This window comes from Dipodomys spectabilis, unplaced genomic scaffold, assembly GCF_019054845.1.
Source record: "Dipodomys spectabilis isolate Male_0828 unplaced genomic scaffold, ASM1905484v1 ptg000342l, whole genome shotgun sequence".
Taxonomy (NCBI): Eukaryota; Metazoa; Chordata; class Mammalia; order Rodentia; family Heteromyidae; genus Dipodomys; species Dipodomys spectabilis.
Genome location: NW_024871019.1, coordinates 832,740 through 858,256, shown reverse-complemented (window position 1 = coordinate 858,256; position 25,517 = coordinate 832,740). Strand labels below are relative to the sequence as shown.

The following is a 25,517-nucleotide window of genomic DNA, read 5'->3' as shown; positions in this document are numbered from 1 at the left end:
TCATGGCTCAGGTCAGGATTCTGATTTTGGATAGAGTCTCCACCATAACTGAGCAGAGCACTGAGAGGGGGCTCGAGTCTTCCCATAGAAGCTTTTTCTGCCAGGGAACCCCTGCTGCCCAACAGAACTGGCCAGGAGAAGCTTCAGGCTGCCAGGGGATGAAGGCCATCCGTGGATAAAGCGTTCATCCGCCCTGCCGAGTGTCTCACACGTTAGAAGCTCCACACGTAGGGTCCTCACACCCTCTTTCCGTGAGGAGGAAGTGCAGGCTGTGACAGGCTAGCCCATCTCAGACTCCAGCTGGTCGGACCATCAGGTTCTGAATCTCCCTTTCAGGATGTGCTGACAGCCCTTTGCTTTCCCCAGTGCCTTCTTCTTTTCTTTATTTTGGTCCTGGTACTTGAACTTGGGCTCTATGCACTATCCCCGATCCTCTTTGTGCTCAAGGCTGGCACTCTACCACTTGCGCTACATAGTCACTTCTGGCTTTTTCTGAGTAGTTTATTGGAGGACTTTCCTGCTTGGGCTGGTTTCGAACCGAGATCCTCAGATCTCAGCCTCCTGAGTTAGCTAGGATGACAGGCTTGATTGAGTCACTAGCACCCAGCTCCAGGGCCCTCTTGTGTTTGTGAGCAGCAGCCGTCTCTGACACATGAGCAATGCTCCCCACAGGACCTCTGTTTTCTTTGCCTGGTCTTCTTTAGATTTGGTTTTCAGACGAGATTTGGCCAACCTGAGTGACCAGAGCCTTCATGGACTCCCTGAGGTCTCTGGGGCACCTGGTTGGCTTGTTTCATAGCCAAGGAGAGAAAGATGGCATGCCAGGTGCTGGGTGCGTGGCTTCCTCCTGTGGGCACCGTGCACTGCTGTGTCTGAGAGGAGATGTCCTCCGTCATCTCCACAGAGCTCACACCCTTCCACCCCAGGACTCCTGCGTGGTGCTCCTCCCTGTCCCAGCCCGGGACACCGGGAGGGGCCCAGTGCCACCGGCTCCTTGTCCTCCCTCAATACCACAACCTCTGCAGGCCTCCTGGCGAGCCAGAAGAAGCTTTTTGGTCAAGCAGAACAGCAGTGTCCAGGATCGACCCAGGCAGCAGCAAGCACAACAAACCCTTGTTGACTTTTTCAGTACTGTCTTTTCTTTAGTGCTGAGTTTGAACCCAGGACTCATGCATTTCTAGGCAGGTACTCTACTATTTGAGACAGAATTCCTCCCCCTCCCCCCCTCCGCCCCAGTCCTCAATATTGTCCTTTTCTGTTTTCTGTTGCCCTTTTTTCCTCTGTTACAGGCAACCTGAGGCTCCAGAAGGCTGGAAGCGGCTGGCTCAGCCCTGAGCTCTCCTCCTTCCATTCATTACTCCCCCCCTACCCCACCACCAACACACACACACTGGGCCTCTCTCCCCTCCCCCAAATCCCAACCCCACATCCCACCTTATTGTGCCCTCCTGGCAGCCTGGGTGGCTGCACTGGTCCATAAATCAAACTGTTCCCTGGAGACCTTTGACCCAAACCAGATGGCTGCCCTGCAACCGCCAGCTCCCAGCAAATCAGCTGCCAACTGTGCTTGGCCCTTCCCCCACTGACTCCCGCAGGCAGCTGCCCTGTCAATCACTCCTCGGGCAAGGAGGGGGTGGGACTAGCAGCCTCGGGGCTGAGACCTCTCTGGTCTGGGTCTGTGAGCCCCTTGGATGGAGACAGCCCATAAACATCTCTGGAGGCCTTGGGGTGTATGCTTTCTGGACAGGGCCCAAGCTGGCAGGGGCTCCCATAGACAGCTGCAGATCAGATCATTGTAGCCATGGTGAGAGAATCCCTCCCTCCCTCCCTCCTTCCCTCCTTCCCTCCCTCCCTTCCTCCCTCCTTCCTTCCTTCCTTCCTTCCCTCCTTCCTCCCTTCCTTCCTCCCTTCCCTCCTTTCCTCCTTCCTTTCTTCCTTCCCTCCCTCCTTCCTTCCCTCCTTCCTTCCTTCCCTCCCTCCTTCCTCCCTTCCCTCCTTTCCTCCTTCCTTCCTTCCTTCCTTCCTTCCTTCCTTCCTTCCTTCCCTCCCTCCTCCTTCCTTCCTTCCTTCCTTCCTTCCTTCCTTCCTTCCTTCCTTCCTTCCTTCCTTCCTTCCCTCCCTCCCTCCCTTCCCTCCCTTCCCCCCCTCCTTCCAGGCTGACACACTGCTGTTGGGACCGCTCACTCTTAGACAGTTCCAGTGCCCATCTCACAGCTCCTGCACACACTTCTTGGCCTGATGCTTCTTCGTCTTTCCATGGTACCCTAGGAACAGCCCCGCCCCCAGTCCATCAGTCCGCGGGGTGGGGTGTGCATACCCCGGCCTTTGGAGGCACGGCCCGGGTGGAGCCCCTGGCGGTGTCTGCATTGCCCGGTGTCCCGGGAGGGAGCCCCGCCCGCGCGGCTGTGCCCAGGGCGTGTTCTGGAAGGGACTTCCCGGCTGCGGGAGGCGGGAGAGTGAGGCAGAAGCTTCCCTGCAGCTGTGTCTTCCGTGCTGTTTGGGCGGCTGCCCGCAGCCCCGTGGTGACAGTGAATGCCAGTGCATCTCGGGCTGGAGGGGCTTCCTGTCCCGCCGAGCGCGGGGGGGGGGGGGGGGCGCTCCCGGAGGCCGGCACGGCTACCTGTCCTCACAGCTCAAGCAGACCCGCTGGCTTCGCCGCCCAGGGCCTGGGCGGGCGGGGGTAGGGCCCGGCCAGCGTCTCTGCCAGGGACCTTTGGATGCCAGGGCTGGCGACCTCCCGGAAGCGGCCAGGACCTGGGACACCGCGCCCCTGTGCTCCGTGCCCTGGGCCTTTCTGGGCATTGCACCCAGGACTCCCTGCCTGGACGCTGGGCAGAGCCAGGGCGGGGCTGAGTGTGGGCGGGGCCGCCGGACAGCCCTGGCACTGGCGGGCGGGGCTTGGCTGAGGGCAGAGCTGTCTCTGGGCGGAGCTAGTGGTGTGGGCGTGGCTGGTGTGGTGGGTATGGCTATCTCTGGGCAAGACTAACGTTGAGCAGAGCTGGCACCATGGGCGGAGCTAGTGGTGTGGGCGTGGCTGTCTGGGCAAGACTAACATTGGGCAGAGCTGGCACCGTGGGCGGAGCTAGTGGCGTGGGCGTGGCTGTCTGGGCAAGACTAACATTGGGCAGAGCTGGCACCGTGGGCGGAGCTAGTGGTGTGGGCGTGGCTGTCTGGGCAAGACTAACATTGGGCAGAGCTGGCACCGTGGGCGGAGCTAGTGGCGTGGGCGTGGGCTGGCGCGGTATTGGCAGAGTTAATCTTACAACATGAGGGAGATGAGGCAGCGGTGGCAGACTGACTAACTTCCAAAACAGAAGCACCGGGACCCCAACCAGAGCCTCTCAGACCTTTCCCTTGGCGGGGCCAGCCGGAACTACAGGCTGGCATGACTAAGGTCACAAGTGGGGCTCGCTACCCCCCTGCTACGGCAGGATTTTCTCCTCGCTTCGTCTGGACCCCGTGTGGCAGGCACACTGTTCCTCTGTGCTCACTCGCCATCACTGTCAGTGGCCCTGGCTCCTGCCCGGCAGGCGCCTCTGCTCCCACCATCTTGTGTTCCCACAGCCTGGGAATGGAAGGAGTTCCCAGGGCTCAGCTCCCAGCCTCCTGTGATGGGAGGACGGCTGGGCTCTGGGATCCACAGGTCATTGTATTTGGGAGGGAGCACGGGATGGTGAGCTGGTACCACAGAGCAGGTCAGCGAGCCCCTAATGTAGAGATCCAGTAATTAAGGTAATGGCAGAGGTGAAAGAAACACTATAACCAATCCAGTAGCGTTCCTATTGCGGGGTTTTACCTATTCCAGTTATGTGTCAGCAACCACGGCCCCAAAATATTAAACTACGAAATGCAAAATTGAAGGGTTAAGTGATTTCAGTTTAAATCGTGCGCTGTGCTGAGCAGTGTGAGGAAATTTGGAATGGAGTTGTCACTTCGTTCAGTGTTTCCTTGGGAGCTGTCTTGCTCATCTGATCAACTGTCATGGTATCCCAGTACCTGGGTTCAAGTAGCTTTTCTGTTACTGGCTAATGGCCCCAAAATGCAAGAGGAGGGATGCTGTTCAAAACAAGGCATTTCCTGTTTGCCAAGAGAAGTCGGAAAGTGTTCCTGCAATCTCAGCTTCTCAGGAGGTAGAGGTGGAAGAATCTTGATTAGAGACTGGCCTGGACAAAAGTGAGTCCCTCCCTATCTAAAAAATGAACTAAGCCCAGTGCAGATGGCTCACGCCTATAATTCCAGCTACTCAGGCTGAAATCTGAGGATCATGGTTCAAAGCCAGCCTAGGCAGGAAAGTCCGTGAGACTCTTATCTCCAATAAACCACTAGAAAACCAGAAGTGGCACTGTGGCTCAAGCAGTAGAGCGCTTGCCTTGGGCTGAAGAGCACAGGGACAGCACCCAAGCCCAGAGTTCAAGCCTCATGTGGGACCAAAAGAAAAAAGAAAGAAAAATGAACTAAAATCAGCCAGGTACCCATGGCTCATGCCTAGCTACTTAGGAAGCTGTGATCAGAGGTTCACAGTTCAAAGCCAACCTGAGAGGAAAGTTGGTAAGGCACTTTTTGCCGATTAAAGACCAAAAAGTCAGGAGTGGGGCTGTGGCTCAAGTGGTAGAACAGCGCTAGCCTTTAGCATAAAAATCTCAGGGACAATACCTAGGCCCTGAGTTCATCAAATCACTAAATGTTGAAAAGGCTCTTTCTCCAATCATCTCAAATAAATGAAGTGGCCATGAGACTGATCATCCGAGCGTTAAATAACAAAACTCCCCAAGAAGACTGTGATCATCTGCTTGTCCTCAGCTCATGCCAGGGAGCTGGCACGCAGGAGTGAGCAGGGATGGCTCTGTGGCAGGATTAGATGGAGGAAAGGGGTACCCCACCGTACCACCAGGCCCCCCCAGGGGGGCCACAGCCAGAGCAAAGGCACTGGGGCTGGACATCCCTTCCCTCTTGGGGGAGGGGAGCGAACACACAGAATTTGGCAGGAGGGGAGTTTGTGGATGGATTCCTTGAAAGGGGGAGCGCTATGAGGCCAGACTGTGACCCCAACACGTGGGACAGCCCTCTGGGTGGCTGCCATTGGTCAGTCCACAGAAACTTCTTTGAGTCTGTTGTGCGCACTCTCAGCGCCCCCTCCGCCTGGCCCATGGTGAGTGTTGTTTTTGGCAGTTTGGTTCTAGCAGTCTGTGAACAGATCCCCTGGCAAGGCAGGGTTGAGAGGCTGCCCCCCGCCCCCCCCCCCCCGGCCCTGTGGCCCACACACAGGTGGCCGGCGTGACGCAGGCAGCCGTGTCTGCGGACTTTACTTCCCAGACTTGTGCATCCTGGGAGTCTGCAAGGTGTGGCTGCATGGCCGGCCTATCACAAGTGAGTCTTTGTGGGCCCTGGCGTTACGGAAAACACAGCCAAAATATTTCCCCTGTCGCTTTATGAGGTGCAGCTTGGCCCATTCAAGCTGGGGGAATGAAGTGTCACAGGGTTTGGGCTGGTGGAGTTTTGAGGAGGTTTGAACGGAAACCACACAACTTTTTTTTTTTTTTTAAAGAGAATTCTTTATACTCCCTCCTCTCCCCAACCCCCTAACAGGCCTGTCTGCCAAAGTAGGGGAGGGGAGGGGAGGGCAGTGCATCTCAGTTCTAGAAAGAGACAGGGACACTATAAACCAGTGGCAGGTGTGGAGATCCAGAGACGGAGGCCTGAGCCCGGCCAGCCTGCCCGTGGGATGGATCGTGTCACACACACAGAGACAGAGATCCTGGAGACTCCAGCACCGCGTGGCGGAACAAGCTGTATTCCCCAAAGGCCCTGGAGAAAGGGGTAGATGGCAGCTTTCCAGAAAGAATGGCCTCAAGGCTGAGAGGGTTCCCAAAGGGTTTCACAGCCCAGACGCAGGGCAGCCACTGAAGTTGGAAGGAAATGGCATGCTAATCCAGCAGCGAATTTAGTGGGCAGCCATACACATGGCATTTTTCTGGGAGTTCCCCAGCCCCCCTCTTTTTCCCCTCTCACTCCCCAGGGTCTGTAGCCGGATCTGCTTCCTTTCTGCCTGTAGTATCACGGCTAGATAGTTACAGAACATTATGCCAAGCATTTCCCCCCAGTGACCCACACACAGTCATTCCACTGAGCAGGGAGGGTTACAGGGCATCTATTGTTATTTATGGCCGGTGTTTATTGAACACTTACTAGAGCTGAAGATAAAGCAGTGGTTTCTCCTTTCCAGTGATTTCTCCTCCACACAGAGTGGTTCTCAGTCCGCTGTCACAGAGGGGCCATTTGGGCTCCGGAAGGAGAAGGGACTACATGCAGTTAATAACTGGCAGTGTTGGGCGTTTTTTAGCCAGGCCTATCTGGCTGACGGTCTGGACTCATGGGTGGGGTTGGAAGTCATGGAATTGGCAAAAGATTGGTAATTGGCATGTAACCCTCTAGCCACTATGTTACATTCAGTGGTTTGCCTTTGAAGTGATCATCAAATGGACGATCCTGGTTTTATACGCTAATGATCGTTTGCCATGAATCACCCATTTTCCTAAGAGTGAATTCAATGCTGCCTGTGGTGACTCTCTGTCACCACCTGGTGGCATAGCGTTGGCGTAACAGGGATGTAACACACCAGGCAAAGGCTTGGTCCTCCATGGCAGCTAGCAAGGGGCAAAGTCTTTCTTAGTTAGGTCACAGAGCCAGCTAAAACAGCAGAGCCTAGGTCACAGAGCCAGCTAAAACAGCAGAGCCTCGACAGGACACGATGGCAGATGCATGCAATCCCAGCTACTCAGCATGCAGTTCTTAAGAGGATTGAGATTCAAGGCCAACCTAGGCAGAAATAAATGAACACTAAAAAGCGAAAGCCAGGGCTGGGAAGGTGGCTCAGTGGTAGAGCACTTGCCTTGCATGCATGAGGCCCTGGGTTCGATTCCTCAGCACCACCTAAACAGAAAAAGCCAGAAGTGGTGCTGTGGCTCAAGTGGTAGAGTGCTAGCCTTGAGCTGAAGAGCTGAGGGACAGCGCCCAGGCCCAGAGTTCAGGCCCCACGACCAACAAAAAAACAAGCGAAAGCCTATTTCATAGAATAGGCTTAGCATGGTGTAGCTCTATGTCTGTATTCCCAGGAATGCAGAAGGCAAAGATAGGAGGATCATGGTCTGAGGCCAACCCAAGTTGCAAAAGGAAAAAGAAAAAAAAAAGACATGGAACTCTTAATTAAAAACCAGCTGTAGCGGGCTAGGCACTGGTGGCTCATGCCTGTAATAAGAGCTACTCAGGAGGCTGAGATCTGAGGATTGTGGTTCAAAGCCAGCCTGGGTAGAAAAGGCCATGAGACTTTCTCTCTCTCTCTCTCTTTTTTTTGTAGGTCATGGGACTTGAACTCTGGGCCTGAGCACTATCTCTCAGCTCTTCAGCCGAAGGCTAGTGCTCTACCACTTGAGCTACAGCGCCACTTCCGTTTTTCTGGTGATTTATTGGAGATAAGAGTTTCACGGACTTTCTTGCCCGGGCTGGCTTTGAACTGCGATCCTCAGATTTCAGCCTCCTGAGTAGCTAGGATTCCAGGCATGAGGCACCAGCACTCAGCGGCCATGAGACTTTTTCTTTTCTTTTTCTTTTTTTTTGGGTCCAGTTGGGGGGTCTGAACTCTGGGCCTGGGCGCTGAGGAATGGAACCCAGGGCCTCATGCATGCAAGGCAGGCGCTCTACCACTGAGCCACCTTCCCAACCCCGAGACTTTTTCTCATATGCAGTCAACCAACAAAAAGCTGAAAGTGGAGCTGTGGCTCACATGGTAGAGCACCAGCCTTGAGTTGAAGAGCTCCAGGACAGCGCCCAGGCCCTGAGTTCACGTCCTAAGACCAACATCCTAAGAAAATAAAGCAAAAAAGAGTGCTCAAGTGGTAGAGCGCCGGCCTAACAAGAGCGAGAAGACCCTGAGTTGGAAACCCAGTACTGAAAAGAGAAAATCCCTCAAAGACCCTCTCCTTGACAGCCCCTTCCCAGGCTTGCCAGTGGCAGGGCAGAGACCGGAGGAGACAGGCTGCCTTGCCCCACACAGTGCGCAGAATCCGCTAAGCCCATTAGCCACGCTGGGAGAGCGCAGCGGCCGCAGCGTGCCTGGCGGTTTCCCGACGGGACACCCCTTCCTCGCTGCACTCCACTCGTGCTAAAAAATCAACTCCTGTAGCATTCAAATGAGGCCGAAGGGGACCACGGTGGGGAGAGCAGAGACACGGGGAGGAGCCCAGGGGAATCTTCTGGAATAGACACACACTGAGCTCAGAGACGCGGAGATGGGGTAGTGGGCCTGGCCGGGTTCTGGGTGTGCTCTCCTGGAATCAGAAATGCAGGCTGGCCTCGAGCGAGGTGAAGGAGTTAGTGGCGGGCTTCTGCCTTCTTGCCTAGGGGTCAGGAGGCCCCAGAGAAGTTGGGAAGCAGACCAGGGGGGTCACCCCGCTATTCAGGAACCAAGCCAGGATCTGAACTCAAGTCTCTGCCTCTTCCATCCACTCTGTACCACAGGTCCCTCCCCTCCCCATCTTCCTCCTTCTTCTTCCTCCTCTAACCCCTCCTTTCCTGGGCCCCAGCATCCGGGTCCTAGTGAATGGTCACTATGGGAACCGGGGTCTTCCATCAAAGCGTAGCCTTCCAGGTATTTTATTTGGAGCCCCAATTAAGCAAGACCAGCTGGCAGATTGGGTAGGGGAGAGGAAGGGGGGAGGGCGGCGTGGGGAAAGTGTGTTTTATGGCCCCTGAGAGAGTGCTGGGGCTATTTATAGCTCCCTAATCGCTGTTGCTAAATGAGTCTTAATGCAAGTCCTGAGCAGGCGCACATTTTCCTTACGGATGAGCATCTTCCTGGGCTTCCCTCCTCCCTCTTACCTCCCCCCCTCCCCCTGGGGGGGGCAGGGCCTCCTGTGTGCTGGACAGCCGCCCTGCAGGCTGCCTGGTCCTTCACCCCGCCTCCAGACCTTCACCTGCAGGCCTTGGCAGACCGGCCTTTGGGAATATGGGTCCTGCAGTTATTCTGCCTAGAACTGGGGTCTGCCCTCCACCCTTCACCACCTTCTCCCCTGCCCTGCCACCAAAGCCAGACTATGAGCAACACCTGTGTAAACACACATTTCTTCAGTATCTCAGGGGTAAACACAGCCTCCCTCACTAACACAGCAGGGTTAGCTGTGTGCAGTGGTCCATGCCTGACATCTCGGTGAGTCAGGAGGCCAAGGCAGGAGGATCTAGGAGGATCTTGGGTTCAAGGTCAGTCTGGGCTACCTAACGTGTTTCAGGCCTGCCTGGGCTGCACAATCAATCGAGACCTTGTCTCAACAAATGAACAAACAGCCGGGTGCTGGTGGCTCATGCCTGTCATCCTAGCTGCTCAGGAGGCTGAGATCTGAGGATCATGGTTCAAAGCCAGCCCAGGCAGGAACGTCTGTGAGACTCTTATCTCTAATAAACCACCAGGAAACCAGAAGTGGTGCTGTGGCTCAAGTGGTAGAGAACTAGCCTTGAGCTAAAGAGCTGAGGGACAGCGCCCAGGCCCAGAGTTCGAACCCCACAACCAACCAAAAAAAAAAAAAAAAAGAGCAAACAGACAGTAAATAAAGAAACGATAATCAAGCAGTGAGTTAGCCATCACCCCATATCTGACAGAGGAAGAAAGGCCAGAGTGATGGCGGGCGCAGACACCCACAGACGGGCGTTGTCTCTGCGATGCGGGTCTCTGTCATGCCTGTTCTGCCACCGAGACGAGTTGCAGCCGTCAGGACCGGCCAGGTCTTGCTGCAGTAACGCACAAAGCCACAGCTCACTGGCTTCAAACAACAAAATGTTTGGTTTGGCCTGTATGAGGTGCTCATCGGGTCCTCATTTCAGGTCCAGGCTAGGAAGAGCTGGCCCTAATGGCCAGCTGTGGAAAGAAAAGAAAGCCACGCTGATCTTCAAGTTCCCAGCTGGCCAGCTGGCAGGGTGGCAGTCCCCTCTCTGGTGTGCCAAGTCTGGTGGCCACACCTAAATCCAGGTGAGCAGCTGGCTGGAGGCCCGAGGCTAGGCCATGGGAGCCCAGGCTGTCTACAGAAGCAGAGTCTCAGAAGAAACATGAACTCGCTCAGACCCATGGATCCGAAGGGACCGGGCAGGGATTTGAACTCTCAGCTGTTGGCTGGCCTTCTCAGATCAGACTTCTGGTTGGGCAATCCCATCTCTGATGATTCACCAGCCATGGGTCAGCTTTGCCGAGCACTGAGCCATAATCAGGTAGCCATGAAATGAAGACACTAAGTAGGATCAACTCCTTTGGCAGAGATGCCACCCGGCTTCAGACGGCTGGGCACTGTCCCTCAGCTCTTCAGCTCAAGGCGAGCGCTCTACCACTTGAGCCACAGCTCCACTTCCAGTTTTCTGGCGGTTCATTTCTCACGGAGGGCTGGGAAGGTGGCTCAGTGGTAGAGTACTTGCCTTGCATGCTCGAAGCCCTGGGTTCGATTCCTCAGCACCACATAAGCAAAAAGAAAAAAGCTGGAAGTGGCGCTGTGGCTCAAGTGGTAGAGTGCTAGCCTTGAGCTGAAGAGCTGAGGGACAGCGCCCAGGCCCAGAGTTCAGGCCCCACAACCGGACCCAAAAAAAAAAAAAAAAAAAAAAAGAGTCTCACGGACTTTCCTGCCCAGGCTGACTTTGAACCGTGATCCACAAATCTCAGCCTCCTGAGCAGCTCGGATGACAGGTGTGAGCCACCAGCACCCGGTTTACTGAATCTTTTGAGTGAAGGAAGGAGGGAGCTAGGGAATAAAACCATGCAAGGATTAAGCATACTCAGTAGTTTCGCTGAACTGAAGGAAAACAAGCTCTCTACCATCTCCTCTGGACCCACTTCTGAGCTCATACTTGGAAAGGTCTAAAACACACAATCAGTGCACTGGCAGGAGTGAGCCCCAGGGCTAACTCCCAGGGTCTTCCCAGCAGGATGGTGTGTGTTGGTCCTTGGCATCCAGCTGAGGAACAGGACAGCGGTGCCAGTTGTCTGCGTGGCTGCCAGGTGCTTGCCCCAGCTGACTGTTTACTTTTCTTTTTTTTCTTTTTCCGTTTTGGTCCAAGACTGGGACTCAAACTCAGTACTTGATGCTTTTTGCTTATTGGCTAGTGCTTAATCAACTGAGCTATGCGTCTAGCTCCTCTATTTACTTTTCTGGGTTCTCTTTCTTTCTTTCTTTCTTTCTTTCTTTCTTTCTTTCTTTCTTTCTTTCTTTCTTTCTTTCTTTCTTTCTTTCTCTCTTTCTTTCTCTCTCCCTCTCTCTCTCCCTCTCCCCCTCTCCCCTTCTCTCCCTCTCCCCGTTCCTTCCTTCCTTCCTTCCTGTTGTGGGGCTTGAGTTCAAGGCCTGGGTTCTGTCCCTGATCTCTTTGGATCAAGGCTAGCACTCTACCACTTTGAGCCACAGCACCACTTCCAGTTTTTTTTTTTTTTTTGGTGGTTCCTTGGAGATCAAGAGTCTCACACAGACTTTCCTTCCCTGGGCTGGCTTTGAACCATGATCCTCAGAGCTCAGTGTCCTGAGTAGCTAGGATGACAGGTGTGAGCCGCCTGCTCCTGGCTCCTTTTTTCTTTGGTTTTGATGCTGGGACTGGGACTTGAACCCAGGGCCCTACATCCTCACTTGGGTTTTTCACTGGAGATTGGCATTCTTTTTTTTGAGGGGGGGGGGGGGTTCGGTTGTGGGGCCTAAACTCGGCCTGGGCACTGTCCTTCAGCTCTTCAGCTCAAGGCTAACGCTCTACCACTTGAGCCACAGCACCACTTCCGGCTTTTTTTATTTTGCTTATGTGGTGCTAAGGAATCGAACCCAGGGCCTCAGGCATGCAAGGCAAGCGCTCTACCACTGAGCCATCTTCCCAGCCCGAGATTGGCATTCTTACCACTTGAGCCACACCTCCATTTCTGGCTTTTTAGTTGGTTAATCTGAGATATGAGTCTCACAGACATTCCTTCCCCGGGCTTTGAACCTCAATCCTCAGGTCTCAGCCTCCTGAGTAGCTAGGATGACAGGAGTGAGCCACGGGCTCCCGGCTAGGATGGCAGTGTTTTAAGGACTATCCCGAGCATGGTTCCATGGTGCTCAAGGCTCCCCTGGAGTTCTTTGCACATCTTCATCTGCATCTTGAGAGAGATGCCAAGCGGACTCCTCAGTCCTCCTGCATCGATGGCGATGGCATTTGCATCCTTCCCTTCCGGCGGCTTCTCCCCCGCTCCTCTTCCCAACCCCCCCTACCCAGCCCCTGTCCTTGGTGATACCCCCTGTGTAAGTGAAGTAACTGGAGCTCTCTCACTCCTGGGGAAAAAATGGGGGCCCCACAGGGGCTCTGGGGACGCTCGCTGACCAGGTCATGTGACCCTATCCTTGTCACAGCCTTTGGCTGGGGAAAGCACTAAAGCCCGGGCACATTCCAGGTGCTTTCTAGATATGAGCCCGGGCCTCTTGGCGGGCTGAGATCCTGTCCACATCTAGTTCTGTATTGTCAGACGCAGCGTGGCTGCTGGCATCGCATACACCTGTCCATTTGGCGTAAACGATGACGTGGACCCGCAGCTGACCGGCAGAGCGGGAGGAGACATAGGTCAGAGAGGTGACGCCAGATTTCAGTCCTGACAGTACCCAGGACTGAACCCAAGGCCTCACGCTTGCTAAGTACAGGCTTTGCCGCTTGGGTCACACCTCCAGTTCTTCCGTTGGTTGAGTGTTTTCACTCCCTAGACCACAGCCTCCAGTGCAGGATCTTCCTGCCTCCTCTTCCTGAGTAGCTGGGATCATGGACACATGCAATCACACCCGTCACATGCCATCCTCCTTTCTTTTCCTGAAAACAAACAGCGCGCAGGGCAGATCTACCAAGTTCAGAATTCCACGCTGTCATCAGACACACGGGTCTGAAATTACCACAGAGGAATTTTTACCTTGTGGCTTTGAATGGTTGATCTTTTTTTTCAAACGGTGAGCTGAGGAATGAGGAGAGGGTGGTGCGCCATGTCTTGGCCAGTCCTTTCTGCTGGGTGGGATGAGACCAGAGGCCCAGGGGAACAGCTGGAGCCACAGATCGCCGTGCCAAGACCCCACCCTCTTCTTTCTCAGACAGGACCATGGTGAGCTAAATCTCTCCACTCCCCTTCCCCACTTTATATTCATTTGTTTATTTCTGTGTCAGTCCTGGGGCTTGAATGCAAAGCCTATACGCTGTCCCTAAGCTTTTGTGCTCTAGGCCAGCCCTCTACCACTTGAACCACAGCTCTACTTCTGGTTTTTGAGTGGTTCATTGGAGATAAGAGTCCCTCAGACTCTCCTCCCTGGGCTGACTTTGAACTTAGATCCTCAGATCTCAGCCTGCTGAGTAGCTAGGGTGACAGGTGTGAGAACCTGGCTAAGTCCCCCTATGTTAAGGATGGCAACTGAGACCCTGGAAGCCCCGGGGCTCTGCCAGTCCATGCAGGAGCTTAGAGATGGAGAAGGAGGAGGATGAAGTGGAGGGCTGCCCGCAGGGTTCCCTTGTGCTGTTTTTAGCATCGATCTAGACGTGAAGCTTTGGCTCCACCAATTCTTCATCCAGCTGACATTGTTGTCAATTAGGATGGTGTGCTGAGAGATCTTTTTAGAAGCACAGTAAGCAAATCAGAACCTTTTTTTTTTTTGGTCGGTCATGGGGCTTGGGCTCAGGGCCTGGGCGCTGTCCCTGAGCTTTCTCCACTCAAGGCTAGCGCTCTTCCACTTTGATCCACAGCTCCACTTCTGGCTTTTTGGTGGTTAACCGGAGACAAAAGAGTCTCATGGACTTTCCTGTCCGGGGCTAGCTTCGACCTGTGATTCTCAGACCTCAGCTTCCTCCTGAGTAGCTAGGATGACAGGCGTGAGCCACCATAGCGCCCATGTGGGAACATTTTTTGAGGCTGACTTGCAGAGAGAAGTGGAGAGGGGTTCTATTTACATGGCAGACACACAGGAACGCCTGTGCGGCAGACAGCTTTCAGGAGGGCTTTCTTTGCCCTGGTTACCACAGCCCACCAGGCCCAGGAGCCCCTAACACTCACTTCCCCTCTCTCTACAGCCGAACCCCTCCCTCTCATGGACCTGTGCCGGAGAGCCATCCGCTCGGCCCTGGGCCGCCATCGCCTGCAGGACATCGGCGCCCTGCCCCTGCCCGAGGCCCTCAAGAACTACCTGCAGTACCAGTGACCGGTGCTCAGGGCGGTGGGCAGCCTGCGGGGCTGGGTGCCTCACATCCCCCACCGCGTGGACCCCAGGGCCCGGGACGTTCGATGCCCCCAGGATACCTGCAGGCCTGGGCAGGAACTGTCTGATAGCCGCCCCGCCCCCTCTGCCAAGTACGGACTGCCCAGAAAACAGCCTAGCAGGCCCACACTTCCCGAAGGGCCTGGACTTTTCCTGCTGCGGGGGGTGGGGGTGTGTGTGTGGGGATCCTCCTGGACCGGCTCAGCCTCCTGGACCTAAGAGAAACCCCTCAGGAAAAGTGACCAGGACAGCAGACCGCCCTGACCAGGAGGAGCTGGGGCCACTTCAAGACCACCCCCAGACAGTGGACAGAAGGGCTTTGGGGCCGCCTTTGACTCTGAACATGTGAACCTCTTTGAACGGTGTCTTCTTTACCCCCCATCCCTACCCTTCCCGGCCATCGGCAGAACCCTGTGATCACCCCCATTCTCCTCCATCCAGGAAAGGGGGGTCTGACTCACGGAGGGCACAGTGTAGCCCTTGCTTCTGATCATTTTAAGTAGCATTGGAATCTTCAAAAATATTTTTAAAAATTAAAAAAAGGAGCCAGGTGCCAGTGGCTCACGCCTGTCATCCAAACTACTCAGGAGGCTGAGATCTGAGGATCACGGTTCAAAGCCAGCCTGGGGCAGGAAAGTCCCTGAGACTCTTATCTCCATTGAACCATCAGAAAACCGGAAGTGACGCTGTGGCTCAAGTGGTAGAGCACTCGCCTTGAGCTGAAGAGCTGAGGGACAGCGCCCAGGCCCTGAGTTCAAGACCCATGACCAACCAAAAAAAAAAAAAAAAAGTGTAGTGAGGACAGTCCTGAGTCCAGAGTCCAGGGGAGGCCTTGTGACCGCAAGCCCAGGGGTGCTGGAGAACGGGGTAGCCTCTGACCGCATCCAGTCAGGGCATAATCTTAGGGTGTCACAAAGCTTTCTGTGAGCCAACTATAATTTTTATTGTTACGTGTGACGTGTTTTATTTATCAGCTGGGAGGCAGCTGGCCACTGGAGGGGTGGGGACGTGGGCCTCTCACAGGTCAGTGCTGCTGCTGCTACCCTCCCACCACCATCCTAACAGCGCTGTGTGGTTCCGAGGCCCCGCCCCCCTCCCTTTCAACTGGAAATGATCGCAGCATTGGGGTGCCAGAGGGCCCCCCTCCGTGTCCTTCCCCCTCCCCCCATGGCTGCCTCTGCCCACTTCACTGTGAATTTGACTCAAGAGCGAGGTGCGTTTCTAATAAAGTGTGTCATCCAACCTCTCTGCTGTTTACGAGGTGTTCTTGGGAAGAAAAAGGGGCCCAGATTTCCACTTCCATCTTTGTGCTTCTGTCTGGGGGTCCCAGCCTGAAGCCTGGATCCTTCACCCCTGCCCCCAGTGAGTCTGCAGAGGCTGGGCCCAGAGGAGAGGTGTGCCTGTGTCCTGCGATGCTGGCCATGGTGAAGGAAAACCAAGTTTAAGCAGGGTGCCTTGCTCATACCTGTCATTACAACTTCCTGGGAGGCAGAGGTAGGAGGATCGAGGTCTGAGGACTGCTCAGGCTCAAAACGTAAGACTCTCTGTGACTGCTCTGCTGTTCCGTTCTTTATTTTGTTCCACTGATCTATTTGATTTTCCTGTGTTCACTAATGTAACATCCTGGCCCCTGTAGCTTCCCATCGCATGGTATTGCTTCTTCATCTTTGCTTTTTAGAACAAAGGCTTAAAAGAATTCTGCCCAGCTGGCTTTCCCTTTAACCTGACTAAGCAGATAGTCAATTTCTCCTGAAGAGAAAAGTCACTTTGATTTCAGTAGGGATTTCACAAAATCGATAGGCTAAAAAGAACCAACTTCATAACAATAGTGAGTCTTTTAATTTGTGTAAAAGCCATGTGCCTCTGTTTACTTAACTCCTCTGTAATTTCTCTCAGAAGTGTCTGATAGTTTTTGTGGGCAAATCTTTCACAGACAGTGAGATTCAGCAATAAGGGTTTACTTGGTGGATGCTATTATGAACTTTTTACATAGTTTTCATTTTGAATCAGTGTTTACTTACTCTACAGCATTAAACTATTTTTTTCATATCTCAGCTTTGTTTCCAGTTAACAATGGTGCACCTGAATATTAGTTCTGGTGTTTTGTGGTAGGGGTGTGTATGTGTGTGTGTGTGTGTCTGTGTGTGTGTGTATGCGTGTTTTGTGCCTGTACTGAACTGGGGCTTGAACTCAAAGTCTGAGTGCTATCCCTGACCTCTTTTGCCCAAGGCTAGTGCTTTACCACTTGAGCCACAGATCTACTTTTCGTGGCTAACTGGAGATAAGAATCTCATGAACCATGAACTTCCTTGCCCGGGCTGGCTTTGAGCCCAAGTTGCGTGCTGTGTCTGGGTCACTAACTTGCTGCTTTCTTTCTTTGTTTAAACTTTTGTGGTGCTGGCACTTGAACTTGGAGCCTGAGCACTGTCCTTTAGCTTTTTCCGCATGAAGCGTGCACTTTACTGCATGAGCCATACCTCTCTACCTCTGCCACTTCGCTGGTTCATTGGAAATAAGAGTCCCCGAGACTTTCTTGCTCAGGCTGGCTTCCAGCTGCAATCCTCAGATCTCAGCCTCCTGAGATGCTCCTGAGATTACAGGCTTGGATCTACTGTCTCCAGCCTTACTTGCTTCGTCTTGATCTTCAAGATGAAGGTTGCCTGGTCCAACCTTAGTGTGAGTGGACACTGTCCAGCAATGCCTACTGACCCATGACAGAGGCTGTGGGCAGCTAGAAGGGGACTCCTGAGCTTTAGGATGCCCACATATTTCATGACTGAAAAACCATGCACTAGGAAACACACACACACACACACACACACACACACACACACACACACACACACACACACACACACACACACACACACACACACACACACACACACACACACACACACACACACCAGGCCCCTCTCGAAGACACCATCTGTTTGGAGGTCTGAGTCTTTGGCTTGGTCTTTTTCTGAGGGCCAAAAAGCTGGTGCACATGCGCACACTGCAGTGCCAAGGCTGCCTTCACCTTGTATACACTCATCCATGATTTTACTGAACTTCTTAACACCCCAGGGAGGCCTGGCTTTCCGTCATTCTGTGGGGTGTTGGCCCCCAGCTGAACGTTCATGCTACAAGGAACCGGGTTTGAAACGTGAACCGCTAATGTCGCCTACCTTAATATCATCAGTGTTTGTCTTGATCATAAGCCATTTGAATTCTAGCTGCTGTGGGAGTTCCGGTCACCCTGGTGTGTTCTCGCTGAGGTTTTTAAATAAGACATCAGTGTGGCTGCCACCATAGAGGCCTAGGTTCATTTACTCGCTGTTTTTAAGCGAACTAACTAGCTGGCGAATAGCTTCTTCATCAATAAAGTTTTAAATGCCATTTATGGTGCACTTGAAAGGGTGGGGGAAGGGCCGGGAAATGTGCTGCTAGCAGCATTTGTGGGTTTTGTTGGTTTTTTTTTTTTTTTTCTCAGAGCATTGGGATTTTACAGAAAGCCCAGCATGCGGCCAGAGGTCGCTGCCTCCGCCCCACAAAGAGGCCATTGTCACAGAGAAGTACCACTGAGGCACAGTAGGATCTCAATAAATTCCTGTTGGACTTTTTTCTTTTTCTTTAAATGGCTGTTAAAAATTTGACTGTTCCCAAGCCTGGCTATGCATCAAAACCACTTAAACTATCAGGTTCCGGGGACCAGGACGGTGGTGGTGGTGACGGTAATCTCTACTACTACTAAGAAAGCAGGGGGATTGCAGACTGAGGGCTGGCCCAGGAAGTTAGGTGAAACCTTATGTGAACAAAAAAAAAAGAAAAGAAAAACTAAAGTCAAGGGCTGAAGTGTGGCTCAAGCGGTAGAGCATCTGCTTAGCCGGAGAGAACCTGAGTTCAAACTCCAGTACCATCCAATACCAAAAAAAAAAAAAAAAGTTTCTGTTGTGCTAATGGCTCACACTTGTAATCCTAGCTACTTAAGAGGTCAGAAAGGTGACGAGAGAAAGATGAGAAGCCTAGCTACGCAGGAGGCTGAGATCTGAGGATCGTGGTTCAAAGCCAGCCTGGGCAGGAAAGCCGGTGAAACTCTTATCTCCAATGAACCACCAGAAAACCGGAAGTGGTGCTGTGGCTCAAGTGGTAGAGCGCTAGCCTTGAGCTGAAGAGTTGAGGGACAGCGCCCAGGCCCAGAGTTCAAGCCCCACGACTGACAAAGAACAAGAGGGCGGGGGGAGGGAGAGGCTTGCAGTTCATTTGTGCTCACCTAGGCCGGAAGCAAGACTGACCCTATATCAGAAGTGACCAGTGCAAGAAAAAGGGCTGGAGGCCTAGCTCAGCAGTAGAGCAACTGTCCGGCAAGCACAGTCCTGAGTTCAACCCCCAGTACTGCAAAACCAGGGGTGTTGGGAAATTTGAGTGCAGCTAGCTCCTAGAACTAAGATAATGCCAAAGGTTTATTTTGTTTTGTTTTCCTTGTTGGCCGTAGGGCTTGAATTCAGAGCCTGGGCACAGTCCCTGAGCACTTTTACTCAAGGCTAACTAATACTCTAATACTCACCATAGCACCACGTCCGGTTTTCTATGGGTTGATTGGAGATTAGAGTCTCACACAGTTTTCTGCTCAGGCTGGCTTTGAACCACAATCCTTAGATCTCAGCCTCCTGAGTAGCTAGGATGACAGACGTGAGCCACCCTCACCCAGTCTGTCCTGCCTTTAACTTAAAAAAAAAAATCGCTGACCATACTGGAGTTTGAACTCAGGATCTCATGCTGGCGAGGTAGGTGAGTGGAAGAGTGGCTATGGACAGAGGGGGCTAGATGATGGATAGTTGAAGGGACAAAGAGGCGACTGGCTAGATGGCTGGCTGGCTGGATGGACAAATGATTAGTTAGATGGAGCAGAGGTGACATCAGAAGGCAAGGGGAATGAGGCACCATCCTGATGGGGACAATCACTTTCCCTAACCTGCAAGTACCTGGAGGTCGAGACCAGATCTGCATTCCAGTGCCCGGCGCAGATCTGCTACACAGTCAGCATTCAAAAGTGTTTGTTGACCATACGCATCAAAAAGAGAACCAGCAGGCACCAGGCAGCTCCCAGAGCTCAGTCAGATCTCCAGGCCTCAGTTCTCCCCCGGTGTAAATCAGACGTGAAAACACCTGTCATGAAGATGGAGACCCCAGTGTGGCCGAGCAGGGAGAATGGGTTGAGGGGCCGTCCCACTGCGTGACAGATCCCAGAACCGGCATTCCCACTTCTAGAACAGGTGTTCTAGATCCCCTCCCCGTGGCGGGCTATGGAGCCAAGCCGGGCTAACCCAGTTTGAAGCTGAACAGACCAGAATCAAAACCCTGGCTCGGCCGTGTAAACTTGGGGAGAAACTCAGCTGTCTGAACCACGCATAGACCCGAGGAGTAGATGAAACCGTGTGGAAGGCCTGACAATAGGGAGGTGATGAACGAATGGTGGCTCTCGGTTCCCTAAGCTAGGAAGTTTCAGAGATTGGACTCTTCTCCTTCTGCCAATCATTCATTAGCAGGAACACTTGAAGTTCTGTGTTGGATTTGGAGCTTCAACACGCAGAAGGAACATTTCAATACATTGTAGGAATTAACTCATCAGTGAGCCTCTGGCCCCATGGTGCGTCCCCCTCCTTCCCCCTGGTGGTGAACGTGGGTACCCCAGGCTGAGCATCCTGCCCGCCTTCCATGCAGGGAAGCCTGGGCTCAGAGCCGACTCAACACTGCCATCTGGTGTCTGTCAGCATTTCTGCAGGGGAGCAAAAACCACTAGGAAAAAGACTGGAAAAAGGCTTGGTCACTTTTTCCCTTAATGTCAGTGGGCTGTTTGTTTGTTTGTTTTTTTAATATTAAAACGAGCACTACACTTATCGAAGAGATTTTTTTTATGATGAATAAAAATAAAAGTTGAGAATCGAGGTCCAAAGACAACTCAGGCAGCAAAGTCCATGAGATCCTTATCTCCAATTAACCACCAAAAGCCTAAAGTGGAGCTGTGGCTCAAGTGGTAGAGCGCTAGCCTTAAGCACAAAAGCTCAGTGGGGGGTGGCACCAAGACCCTGAGTTCAAGCACCAGGACTGGCACAAAAGAAAGAAAGAAAGAAAAAAGAGAAAAAGAATCTACAACTCATGGCAGGGGGGACAGCCAGGCCATCCTGGGCTATCCATAGCAAGACCTCATCTCCAAAAATACTAAAAAGCTCTAAGCTAAAAGTCCCCATGGAGTTTTCCCCCCATGTACCAGGATGTGCTGAGCTTGGAGAGCCTCCCTCCTTGCTCCTTCTGAGAGGCGGGGATGGGGGGCCATTGAACGGGGACTTAGCATTTATGAGGTCTTATCACCACATTAATAATGCATCTGAAGAGAATAAAAAAATAACCCTGTGCATTCAGATAGCTCTTAAAATGATTCCATTTTTAAAGGGCTATTACTTCAGAGTCCTGATGTCTGAGATGCTGTTAAAGAACAATCTTTTTTTTTCTTTCTTTCTTTCTTGAAGCATCACCATGACAACAGAAAGAGAGAGAGAGAGAGAGAGAGAGACCAGTCTCCTGGGTGGGATCAATGACCAATCTGTCTACACAGAGGATTAGAATGCATGCAGCAGATTGGGAATTCTTCCTCTTGTTTCCCTTTGGCAAAAGCCCCGGCTTCCTGTCCAGACTAAGCAGGAGCCCTGCTCCATCAATACTCGCTGATGAGTCGTCGCCATTCATTAACAGGAACTCCGTCGGCAGACGTTTATTGATTGTCAGGTATGTGCGCGGCATTCTGAGGTCCGGGGGGGGGGGGGTGGCATTCGTTGTCCCAGCAGCGGGAGACATGAGGGGGTTGACCTGCCTGCACAGGTGACCCCGTTACCAAGGCCCCCAGTAAAGAAGCATAGCTTCCATCTGACCGGAGGCCTAGGGCAGAGCTGAGCAAATCCACCCAAGGGCCTAAATGTTATGCAAAGTCAACCATCCAGATGCTGTCACTCAGCATCTGAGATTAAGAGTCTCAAAAAGCTAGGTTCCAGTGGCTCATGCCTGTCATCCCAGCTACTCAGGAGGCTAAGATCTGAGGATTGTGGTTCAAAGCCAGCCCGCACAGAAAAGTCCCGGTGAGACTCTGATCTCCAATGAACCACCAAAAAGCTGGAAGTGGGACTATGGTTCAAGCACTACAAGCCTTGAGTGAAAAAGCTCAAGGACAGCTCCCAGGCCCTGAGTTCAAGCCCCAGGAACTAGCACGCAAACCACACACACACACACACACACACACACACACAGAGAAAAATAATAATAATAACTACTTCATTATGTTAGCAGGTAAAAAAGAAGGGGAAAGGGATGGGAATGTGACTTAGTGAATCGAGTGCTTGTCTAGTTCTCTTAGGCCCTGGGTTCGATTCCTTCTACCACATAAACAAAAATAAATAAAGCAATTATTTAGCTCTGCACACCATGCAGGAGCTGTAAGAGGCTGGGGAGGAGGTGGGGGATGTGGAGAGTTGCAGGTTTTGGTCTGTGGCTCCACAGGGAAACTGAGGCTGGACACAAACGAAACCAGAACCCAACTCATCCAATGTTCACGACTCCAGGTGAGACAAATGGCCACTCCACATGGCTTTGGGAACACAAGTTTTGAAAACTGCAAAGTAACCAAAAGGTAAAATGGTTTGTTCCTCTCTTGGGTGTTGTTTCTCTGCAGCCAAAAAATCCTCTTGCTCAGCGAAAAGGGTCCTGGAATTTCCAGGAGGCCTGGGTTCTAGCCTTGGCTCTTCTCCTGGGATAACAGGCCTGTATTACCATGCCCAGTGTTTTCTGTTGAGTTTGGGCCGGGGGAGGGCGGGGGGGGAGAGGGAGGGGGGGGCGGGAATGGGAGGGGATCTCACCCAATCTATACCCAAGGTGGCTAGGAACTGTGATCTTCCCGATCTTAGCATTTTGAGTAGCTAAGAGGACAGGCCTGAATTCAAGGCTGTCTTCTAGCACCCATCTCTTCTTCCTTGGGTCCAAAGTAGAAATGTGTGGTAGTATCTGGAATTTATCTTTCTATTCATCCAAGTTTTGTAGAGCACTTAGGCTGTCTGCTCCAGGTATTGTTTTAGATAAACAGCTGTCAGCCTTTGCTGTCCTCTTAGGAGTTCTTTCTTTTCTTTTATACCAGTCCCAAGTTTGAACCCAAGGCCTGGGCACTGTCCCTGAGCTTTCTTGCTCAAGACTACTGCTCTATCACTTGAGTCACAGCGCCTCTTCTGGCTTTTTCTGCTTCTGTGGTGCTGAGGAATAGAACCCAGGGCCTCATGCATGCAAGGCAAGCACTCTACCACTGAGCCACCTTCCCAGCCCCTGGCTTCTTTCTCTGTGTGTGTGTGTGTGTGTGTGTGTGTGTGTGTGTGTGTGTGTGTGTGTGTGTGGTGTGTGAATTTAGAGATAAGAGTCTCACAAACTACCTTGCTTCTGGCTGGCTTTGAACCACAATCCTCAGATCTCAGCCTCCTGAGCAGCTAGGATGACAGGTGTGAGCCACTTGCCCCAAACCTCCCTTTTATGCTTTCTAAAAGTGATGTGTGTGTTCATCTAATTCTTGTTTCTTTCTTCCTCCCCTCTCCACTGCCCCAAGAAACATCTTTTAGCTGAGTTAAGAGTTTAGAGGACACCAATAATTATTTAACTCTATGATTCATCGAATGACTGCAGATTTTTTTTTTTGTCTTTTCTTTTTGGCTCAAGGTCGAGTTCAGAGCCATCTCTTATTTTTATTTAATGTGGTTATTTTGTGTTCTTTTCTTCCAGATTTGCCTTTCTAATTAAATTTCACCCAGCTAGACGGGAGGAGAGCAGGCCTCCTGCGTGTTCTGGGGAGTGGGGGCCACACAATCAGCCTGCTGGGGGGGGGGGTCAGGGGACCACAGCTGGTGGCCGCTATAATGAATCGTGTACACATAAATAATAGACAGTAGACCACCCTGGAACTGGGAGGGGGAGACTGTGGAGTCTTTAAAATATGCCTGTGTTCAGAAGAGTACAGCATCTCCGAAAAGTAAACCCTGAGAAATGACCTTTAGTCTTTTGGTTCTTTGTGAGCTGTGGCTGCCAGAAGAGGATTGGAAACACAACCATCCTCCCTCCTGCTCTCTCTCTCTCTCTCACTCTCTCTCTCTCTTTGTGCCAGCCTTGGGGAGCTCAAACTCAGGGCCCAGGTGCTGTCCCTAGCTTTTGTGTTCAAGGCTAGTGCTCTACCACTTTGAGTCACAGCACCATTTCCAGCTTTTTGGTGGTTCATTGGAGAGATGAGTCTCATACACTTTCCTGCCCCAGGCTGGCTTTGAACCATGATCCTCAGATCTCAACCTCCTGAGTAGTTAGGATGACAGATGTGAGCCACTGTCTCCACCGTCCCCCTTCCTCTATCCCCCCCCCCCCCCCCCGCACTGTTCCATCTTCTGGGTGTGTCCTTTGCTATAGGACTTGACACAAATCTGTCATAGGTGATTGTTTTTAATCTTTATTTTTTTGTGTTCTTTGTCTTTTTCTAAGTATCTACAATGAATGGGCGCTCCTTAACAGAAGGCCATGGTAAGTGGAATTTTATAATTTATAATGTGTTTATAATCTGGACATTTTGGGGAGAGGACACCATAGAAATATGTCATGTGTGGGTATATATAGTGGTCTAGGCCTTTAGAACTTAGAAAATGGTTCCAGCCCCACTTCCAGAGGACAACCCAGTATTGCCACCGATTCCTTCTGTCTGTGCCCTGCCCTCCTCTTCCTCCTCTTCCTTCTCTTCCTCCTTCCCCTCCTCCCCATGGCAAAGTTGACTCTCTAAGGTAGCTGGGCAGGGCAAAGGAAGCTGTGCAAATATGTGCCCAGTTCCCTGGGTGGAAGGTAGCCACCTGCTCCTGACTGATTGTCAGTGTAAAATGGCAAATGCAACAGGCGCCGGTACTTCACACCTGTTATCCCAGCGACTCAGAAGGCTGAGATCTGAGGAGTGTGGTTCAAAGCCAGTCCAGGCAGGAAAGCTTGTGAGACTCCAAAAAAGCTGGAAGTGGAGCTGTGGTTCAAAAAGTAGTAGAGCACCAGCCTTGGGCAAAAAAATGCTCAGGGACTGTGCCTAGGCCCTTAATTTAAGCCCTACTACCCACACCAAAATATTTTCTGAGTAGCAGGCTTGGATGAATAAGCCTGGGCCTTTTTTCATGAGAGAGGGTATTTGGATGATGTAGAAGAGGGAGATGTTGAACTGAACTTCAGATTGGGGGGCCTGATATTTGTCCTAGGCCGGATGCGGAGAAATCAGGAGTGTAGAGGGACGAAGAGAGAGTGTTGGGTGGGATGTCTGGATTCTAGGCTCTAGACAGCTAGGTAGAAGTTTTGGAACCCTTGAGTTTTTTGTTGTTGTTCATAGCCTCAGCTTTGGCCTGCACACTGTCCCTAAGCTTTTGTACTCAAGGCTAGAGCCCTGCCACTTGAGCCACGGCTCCACTCCTGGGTCTTTTGGGTGGGTCTTCAGAGGTGACAGTCTCATGACTTTTTTTTTTTTTTTTTTTTGGTCCGGTTGTGGGGCCTGAACTCTGGGCCTGGGCGCTGTCCCTCAGCTCTTCAGCTCAAGGCTAGCGCTCTACCACTTGAGCCACAGCACCACTTCTGGCTTTTTTTGCTTTTTGCTTATATGGTGCTGAGGAATCGAACCCAGGGCCTCATGCATGCAAGGCAAGCACTCTACCACTGAGCCATCTTCCCAGCCCCGTCTCATGGACTTTCTGACCCAAGCGAGCTTGGAACCAAGAACTTAAGCTCTCAGCTTCCCGACTAGCCCGGAGCGGGCTGAGCTGTCTTTGTAGAAGGAATCCTGGCTGGATTTCCAAGAAATATCCCACAGATGCCCACTGAGATCCACAGAGATGAGCACGTGGGAAGGGGATCCCCTCGATCCGGGGTGGTGGGGAGGGAGGGCCGCTTTGCTGGGCGCCCCCAGGTCATTGGGACCCAGCTGCAGGGAGGCTGGGGCCTGACTCAGGCCAATGGGGTCCCAGGAAGGCTGGGAATAGGGGAGACAGGGGATGGTGGAGTCCACGCCCCCCCCCCCCACCTTGGCAGTGCTCTAGGCCTGATACTGAGCCCGGAGCCCGCGGATCGGCTTTGGCATCTATCCGCACGCTCCATGCATCCCGGGTCCCTAGTGGACTGGCCCTTTGGCGAGCCCGGTCCCATTAAGGCTCCGCCTACCCAAGGCCCCGCCCTCGC

At 52.6% G+C, this 25,517-nt stretch overlaps 1 protein-coding gene across 1 annotated transcript in view; it reads left to right on the top strand.

Annotated features, from left to right (window-relative positions):
- The window catches only part of Spsb4 (splA/ryanodine receptor domain and SOCS box containing 4), a 28,099-nt gene extending 13,876 nt beyond the window's left edge, over window positions 1-14,223 (top strand). The window contains exon 2 of the mRNA XM_042665768.1: window positions 14,083-14,223. Within this exon, the coding sequence (XP_042521702.1) occupies window positions 14,083-14,210 (128 nt within the window). The 3' untranslated portion in view covers window positions 14,211-14,223. The remainder of the gene's footprint in view (window positions 1-14,082) is intronic.
- The last annotated feature ends 11,294 nt before the right edge of the window (window positions 14,224-25,517 follow it).